The 24,902-nt window shown below is 41.5% G+C and overlaps 1 protein-coding gene across 10 annotated transcripts in view; it reads left to right on the plus strand.

The window, feature by feature from the left end:
• Window positions 1–24,902, plus strand: part of agrn (agrin) — a 309,753-nt gene that overhangs the window by 198,751 nt on the left and 86,100 nt on the right. For all 10 annotated transcript variants that reach the window (XM_035947335.2, XM_055013259.1, XM_055013260.1 and 7 more), the window contains 3 exons: window positions 12,213–12,437; window positions 15,585–15,809; window positions 21,117–21,323. In XM_035947335.2, the coding sequence (XP_035803228.2) occupies window positions 12,213–12,437; window positions 15,585–15,809; window positions 21,117–21,323 (657 nt within the window). The remainder of the gene's footprint in view (window positions 1–12,212; window positions 12,438–15,584; window positions 15,810–21,116; window positions 21,324–24,902) is intronic.

The raw sequence follows: 24,902 nt of genomic DNA on the forward strand, positions 1-24,902 counted from the left end.
AGTGCTCAACTTTTTTCTTGCTAGTCTTTATTAAAAACTATCAATACTTATAAACATCATTCTGCATTTTATTATGATACATTTTTCATTTGTATTGCCCAGTTCTATCTTCTTTTTTTCAGTGTTAATCATTACACAGTCCTTACCCTCAGTCTGGAAGCCACTGACTTTAATTCTGCTTTCACAGTATGGCTACTGATGGAATTGCTCTTATATCTGTTGCTGACAGAGAACTCTTAAGTAGACACTTGTTTACATTACACATTTGAGAAGAGAAGTAAAGCAGAGTGAACTGTCAGACTCTGAGCTTATCATGCATTCATGTGGAGTGTATGTTGATGCCGTCCTCACATGTCTGTTTGTGTTGAGGACCAAACACCTACTGTAGCTGACTTTTTAGCAGCTCTGAATGGCATGTTGTGCCCAGCGGCCATCTCTCATTAGTGAGTGTTTTGATGGCAAAGGCCAAGTATGATTAGCCAACGCTTCGCTGCACATCAGTGCTGATTTTGGCTTCCCACCATCACCGTCTCCCGTTAATCAGGAATTAATGAAAGGAAACGTGTGGCATATGTGCCACTTAGCTCAAATGAGTATTCGTGTCTCTTTGTGGGGCCACGATTACAATCTGAATGCACAGCTCTCTGAGGGAAGTTCCTCGATTTTTAGGAACAGCATTTTTCCATTTTGCTGCCAGTTTATCGGCTTAAAGGTGTTTTGCACATTAAATTTATTCAGCTTTTAAGCTATTATGCATGCTAAAGTCATTTTTCCTGTTTGAGGCTCTCAGATGTTTTAGTGATGAAAATATTTCACCAGTGAACTGTAGCAGGCATAAATGTATGCTGCAATGCTGAATCTGCTACCTTAGTCTAACCTGTTTCATCTGACTACTTTTGATCCAGTGGTGCCTCGCATAGAACTCAACAACTGAAAGCCAAATAAATGCATTATTGATTATGTGTATCCTGATCTCAAAGAGGTAAACAAAGAAGCAGTTAATAGCATCTCCAACTACGGTCCTCTCCTTATTTTGGCACTGAGATCTTCTTTGTTGCTTTTAAAAGGCCTTAATCCAAGAGACACAAGTCTCGACAGTTTTCTGATAGGTAATACCGACTTTTCCCCGTAGCCTATTAAAGTGACACGGAGGTCCTTAGGTTAAAGAGACTGTCCATCAGTAGTGTGTGTCTTTACTTCTTGCGTTTTATCTCTTTTAGTTGTTCATGTGGATCGCAGGTTTGAAATAAAGTGAGCTGCTGTGCTTTAACTGCCTAGATGGTTTGACACATGATGTAGAACCATTCACAGAGTCCTTGAGCAATGTCATAAGGTGATAATGCTTTATAATAGATTTGTTTTTCGGCTTGTTCTGCTGAGCCCAAGTGAACAAAAAATGTTTTTTGTATTTGGCAAATCAACCACTCAGCTCTAATCGTCATGTTTCTGTTGAGCTTAAATTAGGATTGCACAGAACCTTTGATGGAACACTGGTAAAGCCACAATGTATTTATTACAGTTATTCATTGAGTCAGATAGACACATTTTTTATTGCACATCTACATAAACAGAGCTCTGTTTTCACTTACATGTTGTCTATATTATATACTATACAAAAATCTGCATCAAAATAAGACTTGAACTTTATATCAACATATGAACATATGCTTATCGATAGACACACAGCATGGAGGCCACAACAGAAACAAGAAAAGCACTCAGACAGTGCAGTGCTCCACCAAGGCTGTTCATTCCCTCATATGGCATTGTCAGAAATGCAGCATTTTTTTTAAATGCAGCATTTGTTTATAAGTTATTAATGATCAGAAATCACAGCAGCATAGAATGTGGCCATGTAATATAGATGCACCCATAAACAAAATGACCTTGCGCTGAGCACAGACGTGTGTTATGCATGCGTATGTTATGTACGGATACTGAATCGCGTCATCTAAATATGTAGCGGGCGGCGGGAATTGATAGGACTCGGAAACACCCTCACAATTTAGTCAGTCCCTTGTATGATTTCTGGCGGATAAGTCCCAATAAGTTCGCAGTGGTTGATTTGTAGTAGGATCACAATCATGTGATCATCAGCAGGCAGCTGACGTAGCGTTCACTTGTACCTTCACTTGCCGTGCCGCTATCTCGCAATGGTACAGAAATGTTGAAGAAATCCGTGGATCCAGACTATAAGCCACATCACTGCCAAAATCTAATCACTTGGTCCTTGTGTCATTTCTGATCTTCTTGAAAATTTCGTCTAAATCCATTAGTCCAGATTTGAGTAATGTTGCTAACAGACAGACAGACAAACGTACGCCGATCGTCACATAACTCCACCACATTCCTTGGCAGAGCAACTAGCCAGGCAGCTGTGCACAGAGAAACCTCTAGTCTCCACTATTACTTTGAAAATAGTGAAATAAAGTATTCTAATGTCAGATTTATGTGAAATCAAATGATTTTATCTGCATGTGCTGTTTTTTTATTGCATTTATTGCAATCCAATCTTCTTTTTCAGTCCTTGTCTCCTGCTTTTGCTCATTTTTCTGTTCAAATGAGTTAAAGTAAAAGAAAATACTGTTTGGCCAAGAACCTATTAATTGGAATAAATGATGTTCTGTCAGACAGACCTCGCAAGCTTTCTTTCTGTATCATATAGCAAATAAATCAAGTCAATCTGCCTTACTTCACATCGCCTTACTGTAATGTGATTGTTGCTGAAGCGATGTATAGTGCAGCCCTAATGAGGAGGACACGACACCAGATTCAACAGATTCTTCATGCCACCTCTCACTCAGGCTTGCTCGCTGTGGGGTTGCTGTGCTGTAGCTGACCTTTTCCCAGTAAAGCATATATATTTTGATCGTGTTAAAATTCTGTGTAGACTGTGCCAATTATCAAACACAAAGTGGTGTCTCTGAGACTTTTGTCAAAGAACAATTTGAAGTGTTTTTTGTAAAACTGTGTGCTGTCCTTTGAAAGACCTGTACATCTCCATCTGTGTTTGCCATAAATGCCACATCCAGACGATTTAATCCCATCCTGCCTTCATTCTGTCACTCAGCAGAGTAAATGGGCCCCTTGTTGTCATTTCAGCACCCCACCTGTGCTTTACTGCGTCTTTCAAGCGTGAGATATCTGCCACTGGAAAATGACAGCTTTAGTGCAACAGAACTGAACCTGTAACATTTTAGTATTTTATCATTGTGTTATGTGTTTTTTAAAAATCGATCAGTTGGACAATATTATTGTCTTAAAAACGCATTTCTTCCTGCTTTTTAGAGTTTTTCTGCCTCAGTTTTGTGTAGTCTAAACCACCTACAGTTGGATAAAAATCTGTCTAATGCACCACACCTTTACTGTGAGTGTGGCCAGCGACTGGAGTATGATGAGAGCTGTTTGTGGTTCATTTTCCATTCTCAGGGGTAAAAACAGCAAAGCGTGTAAAAGAGAGCAACAGCTGCTGTTCAGTGAAGCTCTTTGAAGAACTACATCAAACATCAAGAATCATCTTCCAGCCATTGGCCTCACAGTAGAGAAAGTGGAGGGTGTGTGTGTGTGTGTGGGTATGTATGTGTGTGTGTGTCTGTGTGTGTGTGTTGGAGATGTGTTAATCCATTGGCCTTCCCTCAGTCCCTGCCTCCTGCTCCTCATCACTTGGTTTGGCTATCTGGCTGCACATTCTCATCCATATTTACTTCTTGGATTTCATGTGTTTGTTCATCTTGTCTGTTAATTTTCTGACCATTCCATGCTGCCTTTTTCTTGCTCCCAGTCTGACCCTTTCCCTTATCTCACTTGTGCACACTTCTCTCTTGTTAGTTCCATACCACCTCTTTTCAAAATACAATCTGTCCTTTCTTTTTCTTTTTTTTTTGCTTACTTATTTAAACAAAGCCCAGAAGTGCCCATTGTTGTTGCTCTCCTGCATTTTTTTCTTTAGCATGTTTTTTTTTTTTGCCTTAAAGTACACCACTCAGTTTGAAATCACGATATACACACATGGACAAAATTGTTGGTAGCCCTCGGTTAATGAAAGAAAAACCCACAGTGGTCACAGAAATAATCTGAATCTGACAAAAATAATAATAAATAAAAATTCTATGAAAATTAACCAGTGAAAATCAGACATTGCTTTTGAACCGTGGTTCAACAGAATTATTTTAAAAAATAAACTCATGAAACAGGCCTGGACAAAAATGATGGCACCCCTAGAAAAGACTGAAAATAATGTGACCATAGGGACATGTTCAATCAAGGTGTGTCCTCTAATTAGCATCACAGGTGTTTACAAGCTTGTAATCAGTTAGTTGGCCTATTTATAGGGTTACAGTAGTCACTGTGCTGTTTGGTGACATGGTGTGTACCACACTAAACATGGACCAGAGGAAGTGAAGGAGAGAGTTGTCTCAGGAGATTAGAAAGAAAATTATAGACAAGCATGTTAAAGGTAAAGGCTATAAGACCATCTCCAAGCAGCTTGATGTTCCTGTGACTACAGTTGCACATATTATTCAGAAATTTAAGATCCATGGGACTGTAGCCAACCTCCCTGGACGTGGCCACAGGAGGAAAATTGATGACAAATGAAAGAGACGGATAATACGAATGGTAACAAAAGAGCCCAGAACAACCTCTAAAGACATTAAAGGTGAACTCCAAGGTCAAGGTACATCAGTGTCAGATCACACCATCCATCGTTGTTTGAGCCAAACTAGACTTCATGGGAGACGACCAAGGAGGACACCATTGTTGAAAACAAATCATAAAAAAGCCAGACTGGAATTTGCCAAACTGCATGTTGACGAGCCACAAAGCTTCTGGGAGAATGTCCTATGGACAGACGAGACAAAACTGGAACTTTTTGGCACATCAGCTCTATGTTCACAGATGCAAAAATGAAGCACATCAAGAAAAGAACACTATCCCTACTGTGAAACATGGAGGAGGCTCTGTTATGTTCTGGGGCTGCTTTGCTGCATCTGACACAGGGTGTCTTGAATCTGTGCAGGGTACAATGAAATCTCATGACTATCAAGGTATTCTAGAGAGAAATGTGCTGCCCAGTGTCAGAAAGCTTAGTCTCAGTCGCAGGTCATGGGTCTTGCAACAGGATAATGACCCAAAACACACAGCTGAAAACAGCCAAGAATGGCTAAGAGGAAAACATTGGACTATTCTGAAGTGGCCTTCTATGAACCCTGATCTAAATCCTCTTGAACATCTGTGGAAGGAGCTGAAACATGTCATCTGGAGAAGGAACCCTTCAAACCTGAGACAACTGGAGCAGTCTGCTCATGAGGAGTGGACCAGAATACCTGCTGAGAGGTGCAGAAGTCTCATTGACACTTACAGAAATGGTTTGATTGCAGTGATTGCCTCAAAAGGTTATGCAACAAAATATTAAGTTCAGGGTACCATCATTTTTGTCCAGGCCTGTTTCATGAGTTTATTTTTTAAAATAATTCTGTTGAACCACAGTTCAAAAGCAATGTCTGATTTTCATTGGTTAATTTTTATAGAATTTTTCTTTATGATTACTTTTGTCAGATTCAAGTTATTTCTGTGACCATTGTGGGTTTTTCTTTCATTAACTGAGGGGTACCAACAGTTTTGTACACGTGTAGTTTACTCATGGATGCTTCCCCAAATAATAAACTCCCACTGACATTGCATACGCTCGTGAATCCTATTTTTTTCTTTTCTGTTGTGGTAATTTTAAAGCACTCTAAAGTGTTGAAACTCAAACAAAATGGCATAAATTTAATGTATGCAAGCTCAGCTGTAGGGAATGATTTAGAGCGCGATGGAAGAGTGTACTATTGAGTTTGAATCAGCATTGCTAATTGATGATGATGAAAAGCAAAAGTGAGTTGTCTGTATGAAAGTACATTATAAAAAGTAAATGGACGGCAAAAGCCTCTTTCTGACACGCACTCCTTTCCAGTAATCTGACAGCATCTGAATGTGTTGGCTTCATGTCTCAGTGAGCACCCTGCTCGCTTTTCCTGAAAAGGCAGAACGACAATCTCACTAGGTCCGACCTTGTAATGTAACATTTCCGTATCGCTTTCAACACAGCATACATCTGTACTGCATAAAGTCACATTTCAGCACCAATATCAATCCAAAAACATCACAAAGAGCAGCAAATCAGACCACCTGTCTCTTTCACTTTACCCTCCAGTTTCACACCAGTTAATAAGTCATACACTACTGTTCAAAAATTTGAGGTCACCCAGACAATTTGATGTTTTCCATGAAAACTCATACTTTTATTCATGTGCTAACATAATTGCACAAGGGTTTTCTAATCATCAATTAGCCTTTCAACATGATTAGTTAAAACAATATACTATTAGAACACAGGAGTGATGGTTGCTGGAAATGTTCCTCTGTACCTCTATGTAGATATTCCATTAAAAATCAGCCATTTCCAGCTACAATAGTCGTTTACCACAATGTCTAGGCTGTATTTCTGATTCATTTAATGTTCATTTAATGACATTTCTAAGTGACCCCAAACTTTTGAACAGTTATCTGTGTCCATAAAAACACATTTTATATTCCATAAAGACAGAACGAGTCATTTTAGCGAGACTTACCAACAGTGAATGTAATCCAGGTCTTGACCAAACGTTAACACATCAGTTTGCTTCTTCCAACTGTTTTAGGAATCTTTTCTCTGAGTTTATCAGAGACCTACAGCATCAGATAGCAGCAGGATCCTTACAAGTGACTCTAAAGAGAGAGAGAGCTGTGGAAGAACAAGTAAAAGTGCCCTGAAGGGCTGCCCCCCCAGCTCAACTGGTTGAGCAGGTGACCCATAAACAGGGGCGATAGTCCCCAACACATCGGTCATGGGTTCGAGTCTGGCCCATGGACATTTGCTGCTCTCTCTCTTCACTCTCTACTATAAAAAAAGCCCCAAAAATATCTTTAAAAAATATTATGCTCTGAATGACAGAATGCTGTCACTTTAACGGATTGATACAGCAGCTATGTTGTTTATCCCACATCTGAAAAGGGTTTAATAAACGCAAAATTACCAAGTCTTACTGTAACCATCTGAATGTTTTACTGAATATTTACTTTCTTTTTTTTTGTTGCTTCATTCTCTCGCAATATTTTGTCAACAATATTTCAACTCAATTCCCCTGTTGCCGTCTATTTTTCACAGCCACGCTTTCACACAAGCTGCCTCGCTCATTTTTTCTCTCGCTCTTCTCCTTCTCCTGCTAGTGATGGGGGGTTTCTTGATTAGAACACATGCTAGGTCCCCCCCACATCACATCATTGCATTTGATTAGCTTCAACCCCCTGCTCCCTCCCTTATCACCACCAGCACAACAGGAAGCACAACACGCATAGCACACACACACACACAGACACACACGCACATGCACAGATACACACACACATTCATACATATCGCAAACTCACTTGCAGACTTATCTCAACTCCATGGCTGCCTGTAAACATGCACTGGCATATATGAATCCCAACACACACACACACACACACACACACACACACACACACACACACACACACACACACACACACACACACACACATCTGGACTGCTGCTGGTGCCGTGGTGGCAGGGCATCAAGTAAAGCCAGCACGGCGCTGACAGCTCCCTGTCCCTAATGAAGCATTAATAAACTGCAGCACAAAACAGTGGATCAGAGAGCAGCAGAGCTCCCCACCTGCCTGGCTGTCTGCTGGCTGCCAGGGGAAGAGAAGATGAGAGGGGAGAGGATCACTGTAATCTCCATTCTCCAAAACCCCTCTGCCCCACTTTTCTGGGAGAGATCACCCCCCCCTATCACCTGCTCTTCAGTGTCAGGCTGAAGGTTCAATATTCATGAGTCTCATGTCAAAGTAATACTCAATAAGAGACACTTTGCACACTAGAATTAAACTACCACACACTTAAGCAGCTCTGCACCAAACTATACAGCCAGAAGTGTGAATATTTGACTTCACAGTTGTCAGATATTCTTCCAGGTATGCATTTTCAACTTTTAATATACACTACTGTTCAAAAGTTTGGGTTCACGTAGAAATGTCGTTAATTTTTTCAATGATAGCTAGATAACATTAAATGAATCAGAAATACAGTTTACACAATGTTAATATGGTAAATGACTGTTCTCGCTGGAGACTGATGATTTTTAGTGGAGTATGTACAAGAGGTACAGAGGAACATTTCCAGGCACCATCACTCCTGTGTTCTAATGCTACATTGTGTTAGCTAATCATGTTGAACCTCTAATTGATGACTAGAAAAGCCTTGTGCACTTATGTTAGCTCCTGAATAAAATTGTGAGTTTTCATGGAAAACATGAAATTGCCTGAGTGACCCCAAACTTTTGAATGGTAGTGTATATGATATTATTTTTAATGCATGCAGAAATAAAACATGCTCTCAAAATTGAGAGATTTAGGCTTGTCCACACAAAATTCTAATTCTCCAGCGCTTTTGTTTAAAGCTTTTCTCTTATGCCCTTCATCACTACCGCTCAAAAAGACTGAAGGAAAACACTTGATTTTCAATCTACACTAAAAAATAAAGGTGCTTACTCTTTTGTTTGGATCCACAAAGAACCTTTGAGCAAGAGGTTTTTAACAAACTATTTCAGAAAGCAAACAACTCCAAAGGTGCCTCATTGAACATGGTTCCTCCACACACCAGAAACAGCACTGCAGAGATCAAAACATGGTTCTTTCTACCCATTAAAATACTCTTTTAAGTGGTTCTTAAGTTTGTTCATTGAACATTTTATATTGAATTATTCTGCACATGAACATAGTTTTTTGCCATTTATTAATATTCTTTCTACTTCAGTCAATTACAGAGAAGTGAGGTATTAAAAATGGTAGCTTTAGAAGCACAGTCCAATGAACTTCATGGCTGAGCACAAATATAAAATCTGTCACTATAAGGGGGAACCTAGATTCCTGTTAACTAAATCAACTTGTGCATCCAAATTACCAGAGAGCCTCTGAAAAAGCATTTAAAACATTTTTTTCTTTTACTACTGACGTTTAATGCGAAACTATACAGCTCAGTTCATCAAGAACTTCAAAAGTTTGTTTTTGTCAATTTTAATTCTTGGCTTTGCACATTCATGAGCTAAAAGTCAAAAAGCTTTTGCAATAAACAACAGTATTTAGCTAAATTGCAAAATTCTCTATGTCCACTTATGTTGGCTAGTCATTAGTTTGAAAACACGCCTTAAAAGCAAGCAGTGCTAATCTGTTACTAGAAGTACCCTGCAAAGCTGTGCAGCAGTTCATCACACCCAGGCTGATTTCTGCCCCTGTTTCAAAATCAAGTTCACTGCCATTAAGGACAAAAGGCAGAGACGTTCACATGTTGATTTGTGTCCAGGACTCTGTACAGCACATTATTTCACAATTACGCACGCAGGTAGTCCAGTCACAATGAGTCCTCGACGATACGGCCCTCTGATTCAAATGATGCAAACCTGCTGAGTGTCGCTATTCCAGGGATGTGTGTCTATTCAAATGCTGCAAGCTTGTGATTAGAAGTACAACTGGAACTGGAGAAATAGAGAAAAGAGCCAATCAAATTCAAGACCAGCTGCGATGGCTTGGCAGAAATAAGTCCAAAGAGTTTTAAAAGTAGGTGGATGTTCGAAAATACAGCAACTTAAAGTGTAGATATGTCAAAATTTAGCCTTCATTAAAAGTCTATCTGAGCATTGATGTAAATATATAAAGAAATATTCTTTTAATTGGGCCCCAGACTATCTGCGTTTCTTTGGGGTGTCCTTTCCTTCCCTAATCAGAACCTACAGATGTCATCTCTCTCTGTCTTTGTGCTGGAATGCTGCTGCTCCTGTGTCACGTTGTGTATTTATCTCTCTGTCTGTCTGTATCCTTTTCAGTTTTATTCTCTTTATCCTTGCAGTCTGAACCTCGCTGAGCTTTAGTCTAACGAGGGAGACTGATCTAATTGGCTGTGAGGATCATTCTAATTTAGCAAAGCCAACTCTCCTGACTTTTTCAGCTCCGTGCTTTCTCCTCATTTTTACCTTAATAATAATTAGAAAGTATAAGCAACACCTCTGTGGAAATCATGTATTTTTCTCTCTCTCTCTTTTTTTTTCATTCATGCTTGTTACGCCGATCACATTCGCCCGGGCAATTTGCCTGCTTGTCTGAGTCTGAGAAGGGAGGCTTATCTGCACTAACGCTCCATCGACGCTGGACTTCATATCCAAATCGGCCACTGTTAGCATTCATATCAAGAGCCCCAGCAACTCTTCCTATTCTACCTCGCTCTCGTGTCCTTTTTTTATCACTGCCCAGCACTCGTTCTCAACATGCGAGCTTTGCTGGCAGGATGGGAATGCTGGGGGGAGAGAGAGAGAAAGCCCAAGCCATTATTTAATGAGATCACGAAGTGCGAGGAGGATGCTATTTACTGTCTCAAAGCAAACAAGGCCCCTCTCTACAGCAGAGGAGGATCGCTGGGTTTCTCCCTCATCTTCCTCCGATTCCACTGTAGCTGTGACTACCACCTTCGCCTCAACAGCCACCATTTTGCAGAACTATAAGCAGTCAGGATACATCTTCCATTCCATATGGCAGGTGTACAGAAACAGTGTGGCTTTAAAGGTTTTCGCTGTTTGTCTATGCTGTGGCTCAGACTAGTTTGTACATGTAAACTGTGTAGTGAATGTAAGCTGCGTCTTTTACATGACTTACAGCTGATTTTACACAGCTTTTTACCTGTGCTGACAGATATGACAAGGTTGTTACTGCGTCATCAGTGTCTCATTGTTCAAGTGATTGGTCCCATCATCACAATCACTTTCAGGTCCACACAGGCTGCTATTAAGCTATCATTAATGGCTCACAGAGAATTCTGATTTCTAGTAATGGCTTATGATTTCAGCAAGTCTTTTCACACAGAGCTCTCAGTCAGAGCTCTAATTTAGTTACTTATTTTGAAGTAAATTAGGTGTAGAGTCAATTTCAAAGTCGCTGTTGCAATACAGCACAAATATACAATGAAAAAGAGTGTTCACTAACGAGTCTAACTCACCTCAAACCTCAAAAGAACTTGACAGGCGAGAGCAAAAAAGAAAGAGAAGTGGGGGGAATGTGTCGTGAAGATGAGGAATGCAAGGTGGGGGGATATCCTTTGATCAATAGCACTCCCCGTAGCAGTCCTGTCTCCTTACACATCCATAATATACCCCTGCACACATTCCAGTCTCTTCATTACAAGGCGATGCCATTTCATCCTGGAGGCAGGTATTGAATTATTTTTTTTTTCTAAAAGACGAACTTGAAACACATTCTGCTATTGTCATCTGTTCACAATGAGGACAGGTGAAAGAAAAAAAACAAAGTAAAATTCACAGCAAAAACTCAATCAGTACACTCCCCCTTTAAATGAAATATATTGATGTTGGTTGTAACCAAAGGGGGGGATAATATCAGACATGGGTAAATATTTATTCTAAAAGTGGCAGGCTTAGAAAATAAGAGGGCTGCCGACACATTCATGGGACAGCATGCTTGCCTGTGACAGACATAAAAATGCATCGTGCCATGAGATGACGCCGATTATAATGTCATGGCTTCCTTTTGTCGAGCATATGAGGCCTGAGAATAGCCCCCATTGGTGACAAACACAGGCAAAACTTAAAGTTGCACCTTCTAATATCATCGTAATAAGTCTCCCTAAGACAAGTGGCGTGCTGTTTAATTAGGGTGGAACAAAGTCCTCATTAGAGCTTACCCTCTGCCCTCCTCCCTCTTGATCCAATTTCTGGATACGTAAATATTCATAGGGTCACTTTAAGCACTGACGATTAAAGCATGCTCAGGCAGAGCAACAGCGAATATGTTGTGGATGCACGGCTTCTAATTTCACTTGCACTGGCTATGCAAAATGAAACATTATTTTTTTGTGTGAGTAGACAGCTGTGGATTGCTATCCAGAGGTGTCAAGTAGTTCTTCAAAACCAGAATAACTGCACCGGGCCTCTAAAAGTGCGCCGGCAGCCACTTGGATGGGGTGGCCTGTCATCCACGATGCACTCAAGCGTGCAGTAGTAGTGACTGTCCTGGCATGCTGCTGTTGGACAGACGTACAGGTCTGTGTGCGAACCCCTCTGCTTCTGACTAAACCTAGCTGTCCTGTGTGTTCCTGCCTGCAGCTCTGAAGGACCCCTGCACTGAGGTGACCTGCAGCTACGGCAGCACATGTGTCCAGTCATCAGACGGCTTGTCAGCTAAATGCATGTGCCCTCTTGGCTGCGAGGGGAAGTCTGTGCAGACAGTGTGTGGCAGTGATGGAAAAGACTACCGCAATGAGTGTGAGCTCCATCAACATGCCTGCAAGAACCAGAAGAACATACGTGTGCAATACCAAGGACACTGCGGTAAGTACTCTGCTCATTTTCTTTAGGATTAGTTTTGCATCAGTTGAGCATTAACCCCAAAGCCCACCGCAGAGCCTGACAGATTGTATTTTAAAAAATCAACAAAATGACATCATTTTTCAGAGCCAGGAACTGTCAAAAACAGAAAGAATTGTTGGATTCTCAATTTTCTTGTAGCCATTGATCTTAATTATGTGTGATATATCTTTCTGTCTGCGAATTAAGCAAATCTATGTTTGTAATTGTGATCTTTCTTTAAAATGACTTTATTCTACATTTAATAGCATTATAAATGTGTCATACACAGAAGACAACAGACATTTTTGAGTTCTCTCTAATTCTGGCCATGGCTGTGCTGTTTCCATAGAAGTGCAGGACTTTGTATTGCAGGGAGAATAGTTACTACTAGTGAAGAGCGCCCATCAGGCTTTCTCTCAGTCAAAGATACCATCTTCCAGTTTGTATGATTATCCCAAAACCTTGTGATTTTTAATTGTAGAATCAGAGAGGTAAAAAATAAACTCTCACATTGAGATTGCGAAAATAGCAAATGCTCTATGCAAGACTTTCTCTGCTTCTTTCCCCACCACTCTTGTCTCTTTTCTTCTCTTTTCTTTGTTTATTACCTCTGCTTTTGTTATCTCCTCTTCACATCCAGCTCACTTAGGGCGCACCTCTGCTAATTCTCATTTTTCACTCAGGTTGTTTTGCATCACACAGGTGCTCCGGCGGTTTGAGTTGTTGTTTTCTCTGAGTACGTCTTCAGAACTGTCGTTTTAGTCTGAGTTTTTTTTTTTTGGCAAATCCTTGTTATCGTCAGGCAGGAGTTGTTTACTCCCAAGGCGCTCAACTTTTGAGTTCTTTTTGTTTCGTGGCAAGCCAGATGGAGTGAAAATGGCAGACACTAACTCTCTTTCTTAACAACAGGAGCCTCCAGCAGACAGAGTAGCGTAGTGGGCAATGGAAGATGGATGTGTAGATCCACGGGCGGAAGGTTGGTCGCATAAATCCAGCATGAGTCGACCGAAGTGACCTGAGTTGCCCTGTGCTCCTTTGGGAGGGCCAAGGCTCGGGGGACCAGTCGGCCCTGATGCTCCCCTAAATCTTCCTAAAGCCATTTCATCTAAAGCCTTGGCTATTTCAAGTTGCTAGCCCTCGCCAGACAAATTCAGTTGATTTATCCACACTGCTAGTTTTTGCAGCAAACAGGCCATTTTTTTCGTAATTACCCTCCTTCCTCAACTAGAGAAAAGCATGGATCCTGGAAGCTGTTCTTCTCACTTAATGGGAGGTAATGGTCTCTCTCTCAGATAATGGTCTGGCTGGCGGGTGAGGCACTGCGTCATGCAGAGACACTGCATGCATTACGATAAAACCCCTGTTTGCTTGGTTGCTAGTCTCGGCAAGCCTTTGCATTGTGCTGATAGAAAACAATGCGAGGCCTGACTAGTGGTCACTCCGCCTCCCAGCCCTCTGCAGCCAAATCGCTCTGCTCCTTTTTGTGTCCCAGCATTGTCACTTGCTGTATCACTGCCAGCGGTCTTTGGAAACCATTTCCTCTTATTCTCTATTCCTCATTCTTTTTCTACTCCTTTCCTGATGATAGGGTGTTTCATCCTTGGTGTGTTTTGAATGACTCGCCGGCAGCTTGGCAGTGATTTAATATGTCACGGTGCTACATAAATCCTTTGTCTTCCCACATGCTGAAAGCGTGGCGAGCAGGATAAAGCCTGGGCTCCCGTTTCAAGGAGTAACCCCCATCACACACATCCACAAACCAATTTCATTATGATCACGGGCTGATAGGGCCAAGCATGCCAGACCACCGCTCCCCTGGAATGAGGGGAGGTGCAAGAGAGCAATCGAAACCGAATGTCTCTTCATCTTTTCCCTTGTCTCCCTTTCACATCCAAGGTCCCACTCTGAGCTGTTCTCAGGGCCTCTGATAAAATCTGAGACAGATCTTCTCTCCTCCTCTCCTCCTCTCCTCCCCTCCTCTCATCTCCTCTCCTCTCCCCTCCTCTCCTCTCTTCTCCTCTCCCCTCCTCTCCTCCCCTCCTCTCCTCTCATCTCCTCTCCTCTCCCCTCCTCTCCTCTCCTCTCCCCTCCTCTCCTCCCCTCCTCTCCTCTCATCTCCTCTCCCCTCCTCTCCTCTCCCCTCCCCTCCTCTCCCCTCCTCTCCTCCCCTCCTCTCCTCTCATCTCCTCTCCTCTCCCCTCCTCTCCTCTCCTCTCCCCTCCTCTCCTCCCCTCCCCTCCTCTCCTCTCCTCTCCCCTCCTCTCCTCCCCTCCTCTCCTCTCATCTCCTCTCCCCTCCTCTCCTCTCCCCTCCCCTCCTCTCCTCTCCTCTCCCCTCCTCTCCTCCCCTCCTCTCCTCTCATCTCCTCTCCCCTCCTCTCCTCTCCCCTCCTCTCCTCTCCTCTCCTCCTCTCCTCTCCCCTCCTCTCCTCCCCTCCTCTCCTCTCATCTCCTCTCCCCTCCTCTCCTCTCCCCTCCCCTCCTCTCCTCTCCTCTCCCCTCCTCTCCTCCCCTCCTCTCCTCTCATCTCCTCTCCCCTCCTCTCCTCCCCTCCTCTCCTCTCCTCCTCTCCTCTCCTCTCCTCTCCTCTCCTCTCCTCTCCTCTCCTCTCCTCCTCTCCTCTCCTCCCCTCCTCTCATCTCCTCTCCACTCCTCTCCTCTCCTCTCTCCTCCTCTCCTCTCCTCTCCTCCTCTCCTCTCCTCCTCTCTTCCCCTCTTCTCTCTTCTTCTCTTGTCTTCTCGACTAGACTTTATTATGTCCAACAGTAGCTGATAATAGATTCACCAGATATCCAGGAAAACACATTCTACACATATGGTTGTTTACTATTAATTAAATCTGGCTTACACAGCTCTATCTAACAGGGCGTAAGAAGTTTTCTCGGGAAGGAGTTTAACAGTTGCCAATTAAGCCAGGACACATCACATTTTGTTCCGTTTTTTCTTTTGCCAACATATTGTTGTTCATTTTCAAGATGGTCAGAGATGTTTTTGATTATAGCATTCTTGTTTATTCCCCCTGAGTCTAATTAGTATAGACCGATTTGTCCAGTGTTGTTTCCCGTATCAGACTGTATTACATACTGTTCTCTGTTGCAGTACATTTTCATGAATGTTGTTGTTTCCACAGACCCCTGTAAAGACAGTGAAAACAGTCTGAACATAATGTGCTGGGTGGAGGCGCTCACCCGCCAGCCCCTCATGTTTGGCCCACCGGAGTCATGTCCCCCAAATAACGAGCCTCTGTGTGCCAGCGACGGCCAGACCTACCCCAGCGAGTGCGTCATGACGGCAACGGGCTTGCAGAAAGGCATCAAGCTCAAGAAGATCCATGGAGGACAATGCAGACAGCTGGGTAAGCACAAACTTTCTTGGTCTTTAGACAGTACTGAAAATTAGCCATAGAGAGCAAAAAAAACAGAACTAGGATCACACTAAGTGCGTCATTATACAGCTCTTTACATGCATATCTAGGGAACTGTGAAAGTTTGTTGACTGTGGCTCACAAATTAATAAAAAACACACTCCTTACTAAAATTCCATCACCCCAAAGAAAGGTTCTTCCTTATTTATTGTTGTTTAAAGGATTGCATTGAAATCTATCAGTATAATGATGTCCCATGAGCTAATCATGTCTTTCTATTGCTCACAGTCCAGTTTCAGTTAATTAGTAAGTTCATCCAGCTCATGCCATGCCCCTGCAGCACACAGCACACCCTCTGCAGGTGTTATGCATGTCCATCTCTATACATTTGCAGCATACTAGCACAGCGTGTTGGCATCCATTGACTGTGATGACAATGAAAAGCAACATAAATATGAACGTATCACATTAGGGATGCACGATTTTGGAAGAAAAAAATTGACATTGCGATATTTATTTTTCCTGTGATACATTTCGTGAAAAAATATCCATCCATCCATCCATTATCTATACACTGCATAATCCTCATTAGGGTCACAAGAGGGCTGGAGTCTATCCCAGCTGATTTAGGGTGAAGGTCACCAGTCTATCACAGGGCTACATATAGAGACAATCACACTCCCATTCACACCTACGGACAATTTAGAATGATCAGTTAACCTCAGCATGTTTTTGGACTGTGGGAGGAAGCCGGAGTACCCGGAGAAAACCCACGCATGCACAGGGAAAACATGGAAACTCCATGCAGAAAGATCCCGGGAAGGCGGGGACTTCTAGCTGCAAGGCAAAACTGCTAGCCACCAAGCCACTACGCAGCCCGTGAAAAAATAGAAAATACGAAACACATGAACTTTTCCCAAATGACTTCAATAATTCTATTATTGAAAGAATTCATTATTTTTGATTAATTGGTGTGATTTTGTCAAGGAGCGCATTTGCATAGAAAATAAAAGATAATGTAAAAAAGCAACAAAAGCTGAAAAATGATTTTTCAACTGTGAAGGCTTTTTTTGAGTGCGCACACTGGCAAAGGCATCTGAAATAACTTTTTGTTTTGGATGGCATTCAGATCTGGCTTTACACTCCTACAGAACTTTGTGGTGATAATTTAATTGCTCAAACTAATTAGATGTGCTGCCTCGTGGTGGCAACAATTGCAAGACTGCTGACAGAGAACCTGTTCCTGGTCAACATCACCCTTTCTGTAGCTGAAATATTTCCATACAACTGACTAATGCTATATGATTATGGCCAAAATGAGGATTTTTTTAACAATGCTGACATCACAATTAGCCTATTTATCACAATTATTCATCAACATTGACAAAATAATGATTTATCTTTAAGTAAAGAGAGCACAGCTTTAACTTCCATGTTGTGCTACAGGCCTGGTAAAGTACAAATCTGCTTCAAAATAAGACTGAAAATAACATTTTTGTTGACCTTCTTTTTCAATGAAGATGACATTAAATGACTCATAAATCCAGTCTAGATGTTGTTAATGTGGTAAATGACTATTGTAGCTGGAAACGGATGATTTTTAATGGAATATCTCCATAGGGGTACAGAGGAACATTTCCAGCAACCATCACTCCTGTATTCTAATGCTACATTGTGTTAGCTGCTGGTGTTGAAAGGCTAACTGATGATTAGAAAACCCTTGTGCAACTATGTTAGCACATGAATAAAAGTGTGAGTTTTCATGGAAAACATGAAATTGTCTGGGTGACCCCAAACTTTTGAACAGTGGTGTACATGACAGATGTTGTCTATATGGACAGTTTTTAATGAGTTTTCTATGAGTGGAGCATTTTAAACATCAGTATTGCAGTTGATCATCAATGTTCATTTAAGTTAGAGAAGGCAAAATCATAACTGTGGTTAATATTCCATTAATTGTTCAACAGCTAATGTTCTTTTTGCTACCAAACCTAACTTTTCAGTGTCTCTCTCCTGTTCCTCACCCACTGTTCTGTGCACTTTAAAAGCAGTGTGACACTCCAGAAATGCAATTACTGCTTGAAAACTTTATATACAAATTCATCACAAGGGTTGACCAGTAATAAATAGTCTGTGTTTTACTCAAACCACTCCAAAAGTGAGAGATGGTTTTTAAATTGTGAACAAAATGGCCTGAGCTGCAAGCCAAACAGACTCCAGCTTTTAATAACGCATGCATGATCATTTATATGTAATATAATATCAGTCGTGCATCATCTGCATCACACTGTCTTACATGAAAGTATTAACATACTAAATTTCTGCTTAAGATTTTAAGAGAGGCAGGTGAACTGGTATTAAAGTTAAACTTTGTAACTGGATTCTCCTTCATGATACAGAGATGAATGACTCTGAGGTGTCCGGGTCCATTCGGTATCCATACTAGCACTAGCCTCCTCCAGCCTGATAAGAGCCTCCGGGGCTGTTATCTGTGCTATTAGAACACGGAGTTTAAGCCTTAGTCAACAAAGAGCTGTCAGCTTTTACTGTACATCTGATAGCCATCGGAGGAAATCCAATTTTCCTGCCGTGTTGTCAGCGGGTCCCCGCAAAGCCACAGCTGTGTTGGTTTACAGCTGTAATGCATGGAGACCCACACATGCACTAAGACCCCCTGACAAAACCAACGACAAGAATAGATCACTGCAGGACGTGCTTCTGTACAATCAGCAATGAAGGCTGATACACACTTTTTTGACACAGCCCAGTTCTTCTGTCTGCTCCGCCTGACAGCCTGACAGAGGAGTGTGAGGGCTTAAAATTGCACAAATCCCCTCCTAACTAATGTTGTGAATTTGTGTTTGTGATGCATGTCGGTATGTGAGTGCCAACGTGTGCAGGCATGTGAGCAAGGGTGAACATTTCCTTTTTTCACCCTTCTCTGCTGCGCCTTTTTCAAATGAAGGAATAATTCAATTTGAAACAGAGATCCATGAAATCGTATCCCTAAGCAAATTACAAATTGGTAACTAATGAAAATGGCCATTTCGACTTGTAACCATGACATTGCATATCCTTGTAGCCCTCTCACTCAGATACAGCAGCGATGTAATTAAGTGTGGCATGACAGGCTTTTAAAGAAAAGAGAAGAAGGAATTGAATTGATGTACAAATTTTATCCACTGATCAGGAATGAAATGAATTCAAAGTCTAGTGAGCGCCTCCAGAACAGAGGCTTGATTCAAATTGAATTTTCTCACTTCAGTGGCAAATTTACCATTTCACATTGCCACTGCTTCTTTCTTTATTCTTAATTTCTGCGGTGGATTTCTGCTTAGTGAGGCAAAATGTAATGACTGTAATAGTTTAGACTTTAACGTGACCCTACAATTACATTTTTGATGAATTCTTGAGATTTTATTAAAGTTTTATGGAGGAACTTTATTAGAAAAGTTAGAAAGGAGCATGGAAAACTTGATGTCGTGAGTTTCCTTTAGTTATCAAAGTTATTAGATGTCCTTTAATGAAGTATGTTACCCAGTTTTCTTGTTTTCAGCACTGACGTAGAAATGACATTATTTATAAGCACGGCTTTAACTACTGTACTGATAAAATGTGATAATCATGGGCTCCTTAGTTTGATACTTTGATTCAGTCACTTCTGTGATTGAAACGATATTGAGCAATCATTTTTCTCTTGTATCGCTACTGGAAAGCACTGTGGGTCAACTTGTGTTGTTTTCATTGTGCTATATAAATGACTGAATTCAGAATAAACTTCCCATTTAAAAAAAAAACAACAACATCAATGTTACTTTCTATAAGATGAAGTGCACAAATTAAAAGTTTCTGAACAAAAACACCAATAAAATACTAATATACAATTAATCAATGATCTTCTACAGTGATACAAAAGTAGTTGTTTTTCCTCTTCTGTCACCTTGCAATATGTTGGCAGATCTGACATACGCTGTTTATTCCCCTGCTCTTTACCGTATATAGAAACTGCTGTTCCAAAGTTTGGGGTCACTTAGAAATGCTCTTATTTTTGAAAGAAAAGCAGTTTTTTTTCAATGAAGATAATAATAAATTAATCAGAAATACAGTCTAGACATTGTGGTAAATGACTATTCTAGCTGAAAATGACTGATTTTTAATAGAATATCTCCATAGGGGTACAGAGGAACATTTCCAGCAACCATCACTCCTGTGTTCTAATGCTACATTGTGTTATCTAATGGTGTTGAAAGGCTAATTGATGATTAGAAAACCCTTATGCAATTATGTTAGTACATGAATAGAAGTGTGAGTTTTCATGGAAAATGTGAAATTGTCTGGGTGACCCCAAACTTTTGAACAGTAGTGTATGTTGTTTATTCACCTGCCATTTGTCCATCCATCCATCATCTGTACGCCGTTTAATCCTCGTTAGGGTCACAGCAGGCTGGAGTCTATCCCAGCTGATTTGGGATGAAGGCAAGGGACACCTGGACAGGTCACCAGTCTATCACAGGGCTATATATAGAGACAAACAATCACATACATTCACACCTACAGACAATTTAGAGCTACCAATTAACCTCAGCATGTTTTTGGACTGTGGGAGGAAGCTGGAGAACCCAGAGAGAACCCCTGCATGCATAGGGAGAACGTGCAAACTCCATGCAGAAAGATGTTGGGAAGGTGGGGATGCGAACCGGGGATGTTCTAGCTGCAAGGCGAAAGTGCTAACCACCAAACCACTGTGCAGCCCCTGCTATTTATATTTAGGTCAACTGATACTGTAATTCAGAACGCTCTGACATTCTTCTTAGTATGACAAATTCTTGTATTCATATTCAGTTAACCAACATATATTCTGATGTGTTTCCTTCTTGTATTTTCACAAAAGGCTTAACCTCTGAAGCTGAAAGAGAAGCTTTTACATGGACTACCCCTGAATCAGTCCACCATAACAAATAATTACTGTTTAGATGAAAACTGATATATTTCCCCATGGTTGGACTAGCAGTGTCACACAGGAGGAAGAACAATCAGTTCAATGTGTTCCTATCTTGAAATGTTGTTTTTCCACACTTGCTGAGCATTTCTTCTGCCCTGTCCTCCGTAGTGATCTGTCTGTCACACTGACAGAAAACAGGAGACAGCTCTGAAAATCCTAATAAGTGTCTGTACAGATGGGTGACAAATGAAAGGAAAAACCTGAATAAACGATGAAAATGCAAAGGGTTACACATGGGCTTCTCTCTGAGTAGTATAATCCAACTGATGCTGGATTAATTCATTTTTTTCTTCCAGAGGAGTGCAAGGAGGAGTGTCTCTTCAATGCTGTGTGTCTGGTGGAACAGCTGAACGCCCGCTGCTCCTGTGATCCCATCGAGTGCGAGGGCACCTACAAGCCAGAGTGCGGCAAGGACGGTCACACCTACACCAACGAATGTCTGCGACGCAAGGCAGAGTGTCTGAGCAAGATCCTCATCCCCATCAAGCATCAAGGGCCCTGTGGTGAGTGGAGCAGGGGAATAGGAAAGAGCAGCGATGGCTCCTTTTCAGGCTTTACTTGAACTAGTGCTGATTTTTTTTCTCTTGTTCCGTGTTTTTCTGTGCTTATTTTGGATGAATATTCAATGTGTTTTCCCTTCTGAATCTTCGAGGCTGACTATATGTGTGCCTAAACTTTCTGAACAGTGCCTGAAATGGTTGGGTGATGCTGTCTGAAGGGGCGGGAGGGTTGGATAATTCAGACAAGATGTGTGTGCCTTCCTTATATAAAGTGTGCTTCCACTCGTTCACCTCCCATCCATCTCCTCACCACTGATATGCTTCATCCCTCCATCTCAAACACACAAACCAAAACAAAATGCCACCTTCATGTTTCATTCATCTGCTCTCTGTCTTCTACCCCTTCTCTACTGCCACTCTTCCACTTCAGTGGCCTTTCTCGTTTTTTTTCCCTCTCTATCTTTGCCTTTTTGTCTTGTGTGCTTTTCTTGTATAAAAAAAATATTCTTTCTTGTTTCAGTGCGTCAGTCAGTCTGTCTGTCTGTCTATGTCCATGTGGCCACCTTCCCGGCTGTCTGGCTGCAAGTGGAAAGTGGGGTCACCCAGTGGGCGACCTCATCAGGCGGATTCTGAGGGGTGAAGCCCTTCCCCTCATCTCCATGTGGACCTAACAGGAGGGGTCTCGTGCTGCTGTCTTTTTCCTCTCACTGCATCTGTGTCTGTGTGTCTCTTTGTGTCATTAATGTCTTTTCCTTCTGTTTACCCTCCTGCAAAGATGTGAACCGTGAGGTTGGAGAAGTCTCCCTTTCTTCCTGCTCTCTGTTTTCTTTCCCATATAACAAAAAAAGAAAAGCTTCTCCTGGTCCTACCTGCCTAACCACTGGTCACCTCTGACTCCCTTCCTAATGCATGCTGTAGTGCACGCCAGCTCCCAACCTCACTGCTACCCAGTACCTCTCTCCATCATCAGGAGGATCATATGAAGGCTTGCAACTGTGCAAAGCTCAGTTTTCTTTTTTCTTTTTTTAATCATTTGTGAGAATAAATTCTTCAGCTGCGTTTTGTTACTCATTTTGAATCCGTTGTTGTCAGACTTTTCAAAAACTGAAAGTGGCTAAAGTTAAAAATATCTTTGTTCTAACTTCAACATTCAAGTGAAGCATTATTGTTAACTGGGGAGATAAAAAAAACAAAACAACAGCTTTTGTGGTGGTTTGGTCAGTGTTCGCAACATGTACACACAGTATACACCATTATGATAATATGGCAATATCACTTAAAATAATTACTCCGCCAAGGCGGAGTTATGTGACGATCGGCGTACGTGTGTCTGTTTGTCTGTCCGTTAGCAACATTACTCAAAAACGGAATAACGGATTTGAATGAAATTTTCAGGGAAGGTCAGAAATGACACAAGGACCAAGAGATTAGATTTTGGCAGTCTGGATTTTATAGTCTGGATCCACTGATTTGTTAAAGATTTCTGTATCATTGCGAGATAGCAGCACGGCGTCACTGTAAATATGACTACAAGTGAACACTATGATCACATGATTGCGATCCTACTACAAATTGACCGCTGCAGAGTCGGACCATGAATTTTGTAAAGATTTTGTCCGTCTGAAATCATACAGTGACTGAGCAGCCTTTGTGGAGTACTGCACCCTCTGAGTGCTTTTCTTCTTTTGTTTATTGTGGTCCCATTTAGTGTGAAATAGAATTTAAGCAGGGTATTTTTTAAGTCAGGGTTATCTGGTGATTGAGAGGTTGCTACCATATGGGCATGTGTAGTGTCGTTGAGAGCTCAGCCAGATCCTTGATCTTCATAGTTCGCGTTTCAAAAGAAGATGGTGACAACTAAATGTCAAACTGGAGGATTCACAAAATCCGTCCGTACCCCAGTTGATGGTGTCGTGGTAACTATGTCCATCTTTTCTATACAGTCTGTGGTCAGTTCAGTGTACTGCATAGTCAACCCTTACAGGCCAATTCGGAGCCAGAAGAGATTCTGAGTTGTCACGTGCTGATACTTAAACACTAAATTATTTTTGAAATCATTGAATATTAAAAAACACTGTCATTGAGCGCAATCCGAGGTAATGCAGATCTGCCCAATATCAACATTCTGTCTGGTGAAAGTAAGAAGCCTGCTGGCTGAATATATAATAAAATGCACTTTGCTAATAAAAGAACAATGAGGACCACTAAAAGATTTAATAAGAAATAAGTTGGCCTCCGAGCTGAGTGAACTCAACCCCACACTCCAGTAGACGTACAATGTGAAAGAAGGTTGGAAGGATTTCAACTGATATCATAAAACGTTCAGAACCCAATTTGCACTTGGCATTGGCACACTCTATCTATTATTCCTACTTTTAGAGGGCTGTTTAAGGGGTAGATTCACTCAGATAAGTGGGAATGTCTTTTAAAATCTTTATTTTCTGTATTTCAAGGCATATAATATATGCAGTTTATTTGTTCAAGTTTATCCCTTAGAGTTTTAGCCTTCAATTATTCTCTACCAGAACTACGAGTATTTCCTTTAATTTGTTCTTTCCTGTAATAGTCGCCCAGCCTGCATAATAAAGCTGGAGCAATCTACTCATTCTGCTTGGTTTAACATTACCTCAAACAAAAAATCCAACTAAGAGATTGTTGTGATTTTGTTCAGACTTGCTGTCCATATTTCCATTGTTGTTGCAACAGCAGCTGATGAAATGAGAAAGATCTGTCCTCCAGGGTTTGGGGCGTAGCTGAAAACCAAAGTTATCTCCAGTTGTCAGCATCAGGAGGGTCCAGAACTCATTTGCATTATTCAGCCGTCTGAGCTGTGAATAAATTAAGTAATAGAAATGGCAATGTGAGCTCTTATATGTTTTGCTCTGTTTCATTATTTCTGACAAGTCGTGTCTCAGTCTTACCCCCTCCTCCCTCATTTGTTTAGTTATTTACTTTTTTCTCTCTCTCATCATCCTTCCTCCCTTCCGCTGCACATCGCAGCCGTCAGCGACTGGTAGTATGTTTCTTTAATGCATTTTTATTGACATTTGCATATTTTTCAAAACAGAGCGCCACAAACGCCGCCACGCTCCCCCCGATACGGTTTTAATTAAACATCAAAAGAGGCAAGCGTAGGTGCCCACTGAGACTGTTGGTTTAGTCAGACAGATGATGTGCGTGCAAGGAGTGTGTGTTTGTGTTCATACACGTGTTGTTACTTTATTTCTTTGTTTCAAACGGTTGTACTGCTAGTGTTAGTGGTAAGTGGTCCAGGCTAGTTTAGAGGTCTGGCTCTGTAGCAGCTCTGCCCTAATGACCCCAGAAATGCATGTCATTTCCTAAAAGACTGCTGTGTTATAAATCAATAGCTGACCGTGTGACAAAACACACTTGGATACACTGCACACAGTGTGAGACACCCCACCATTGTGCTTTCACTGTGACCGGCAGTGTCAAAAGACAACTACACAATGGCCACACACTATGTCCAGAATTCAGGCAACTTTCATACATATGGAAGGATTTTTTATTAAATTATCATTATTGGATAAGTAAGGATCTCTGTCATTTCGTTCTCTCGTT

This window comes from Amphiprion ocellaris, chromosome 8 (genome assembly GCF_022539595.1).
Source record: "Amphiprion ocellaris isolate individual 3 ecotype Okinawa chromosome 8, ASM2253959v1, whole genome shotgun sequence".
NCBI lineage: Eukaryota > Metazoa > Chordata > Actinopteri > Pomacentridae > Amphiprion > Amphiprion ocellaris.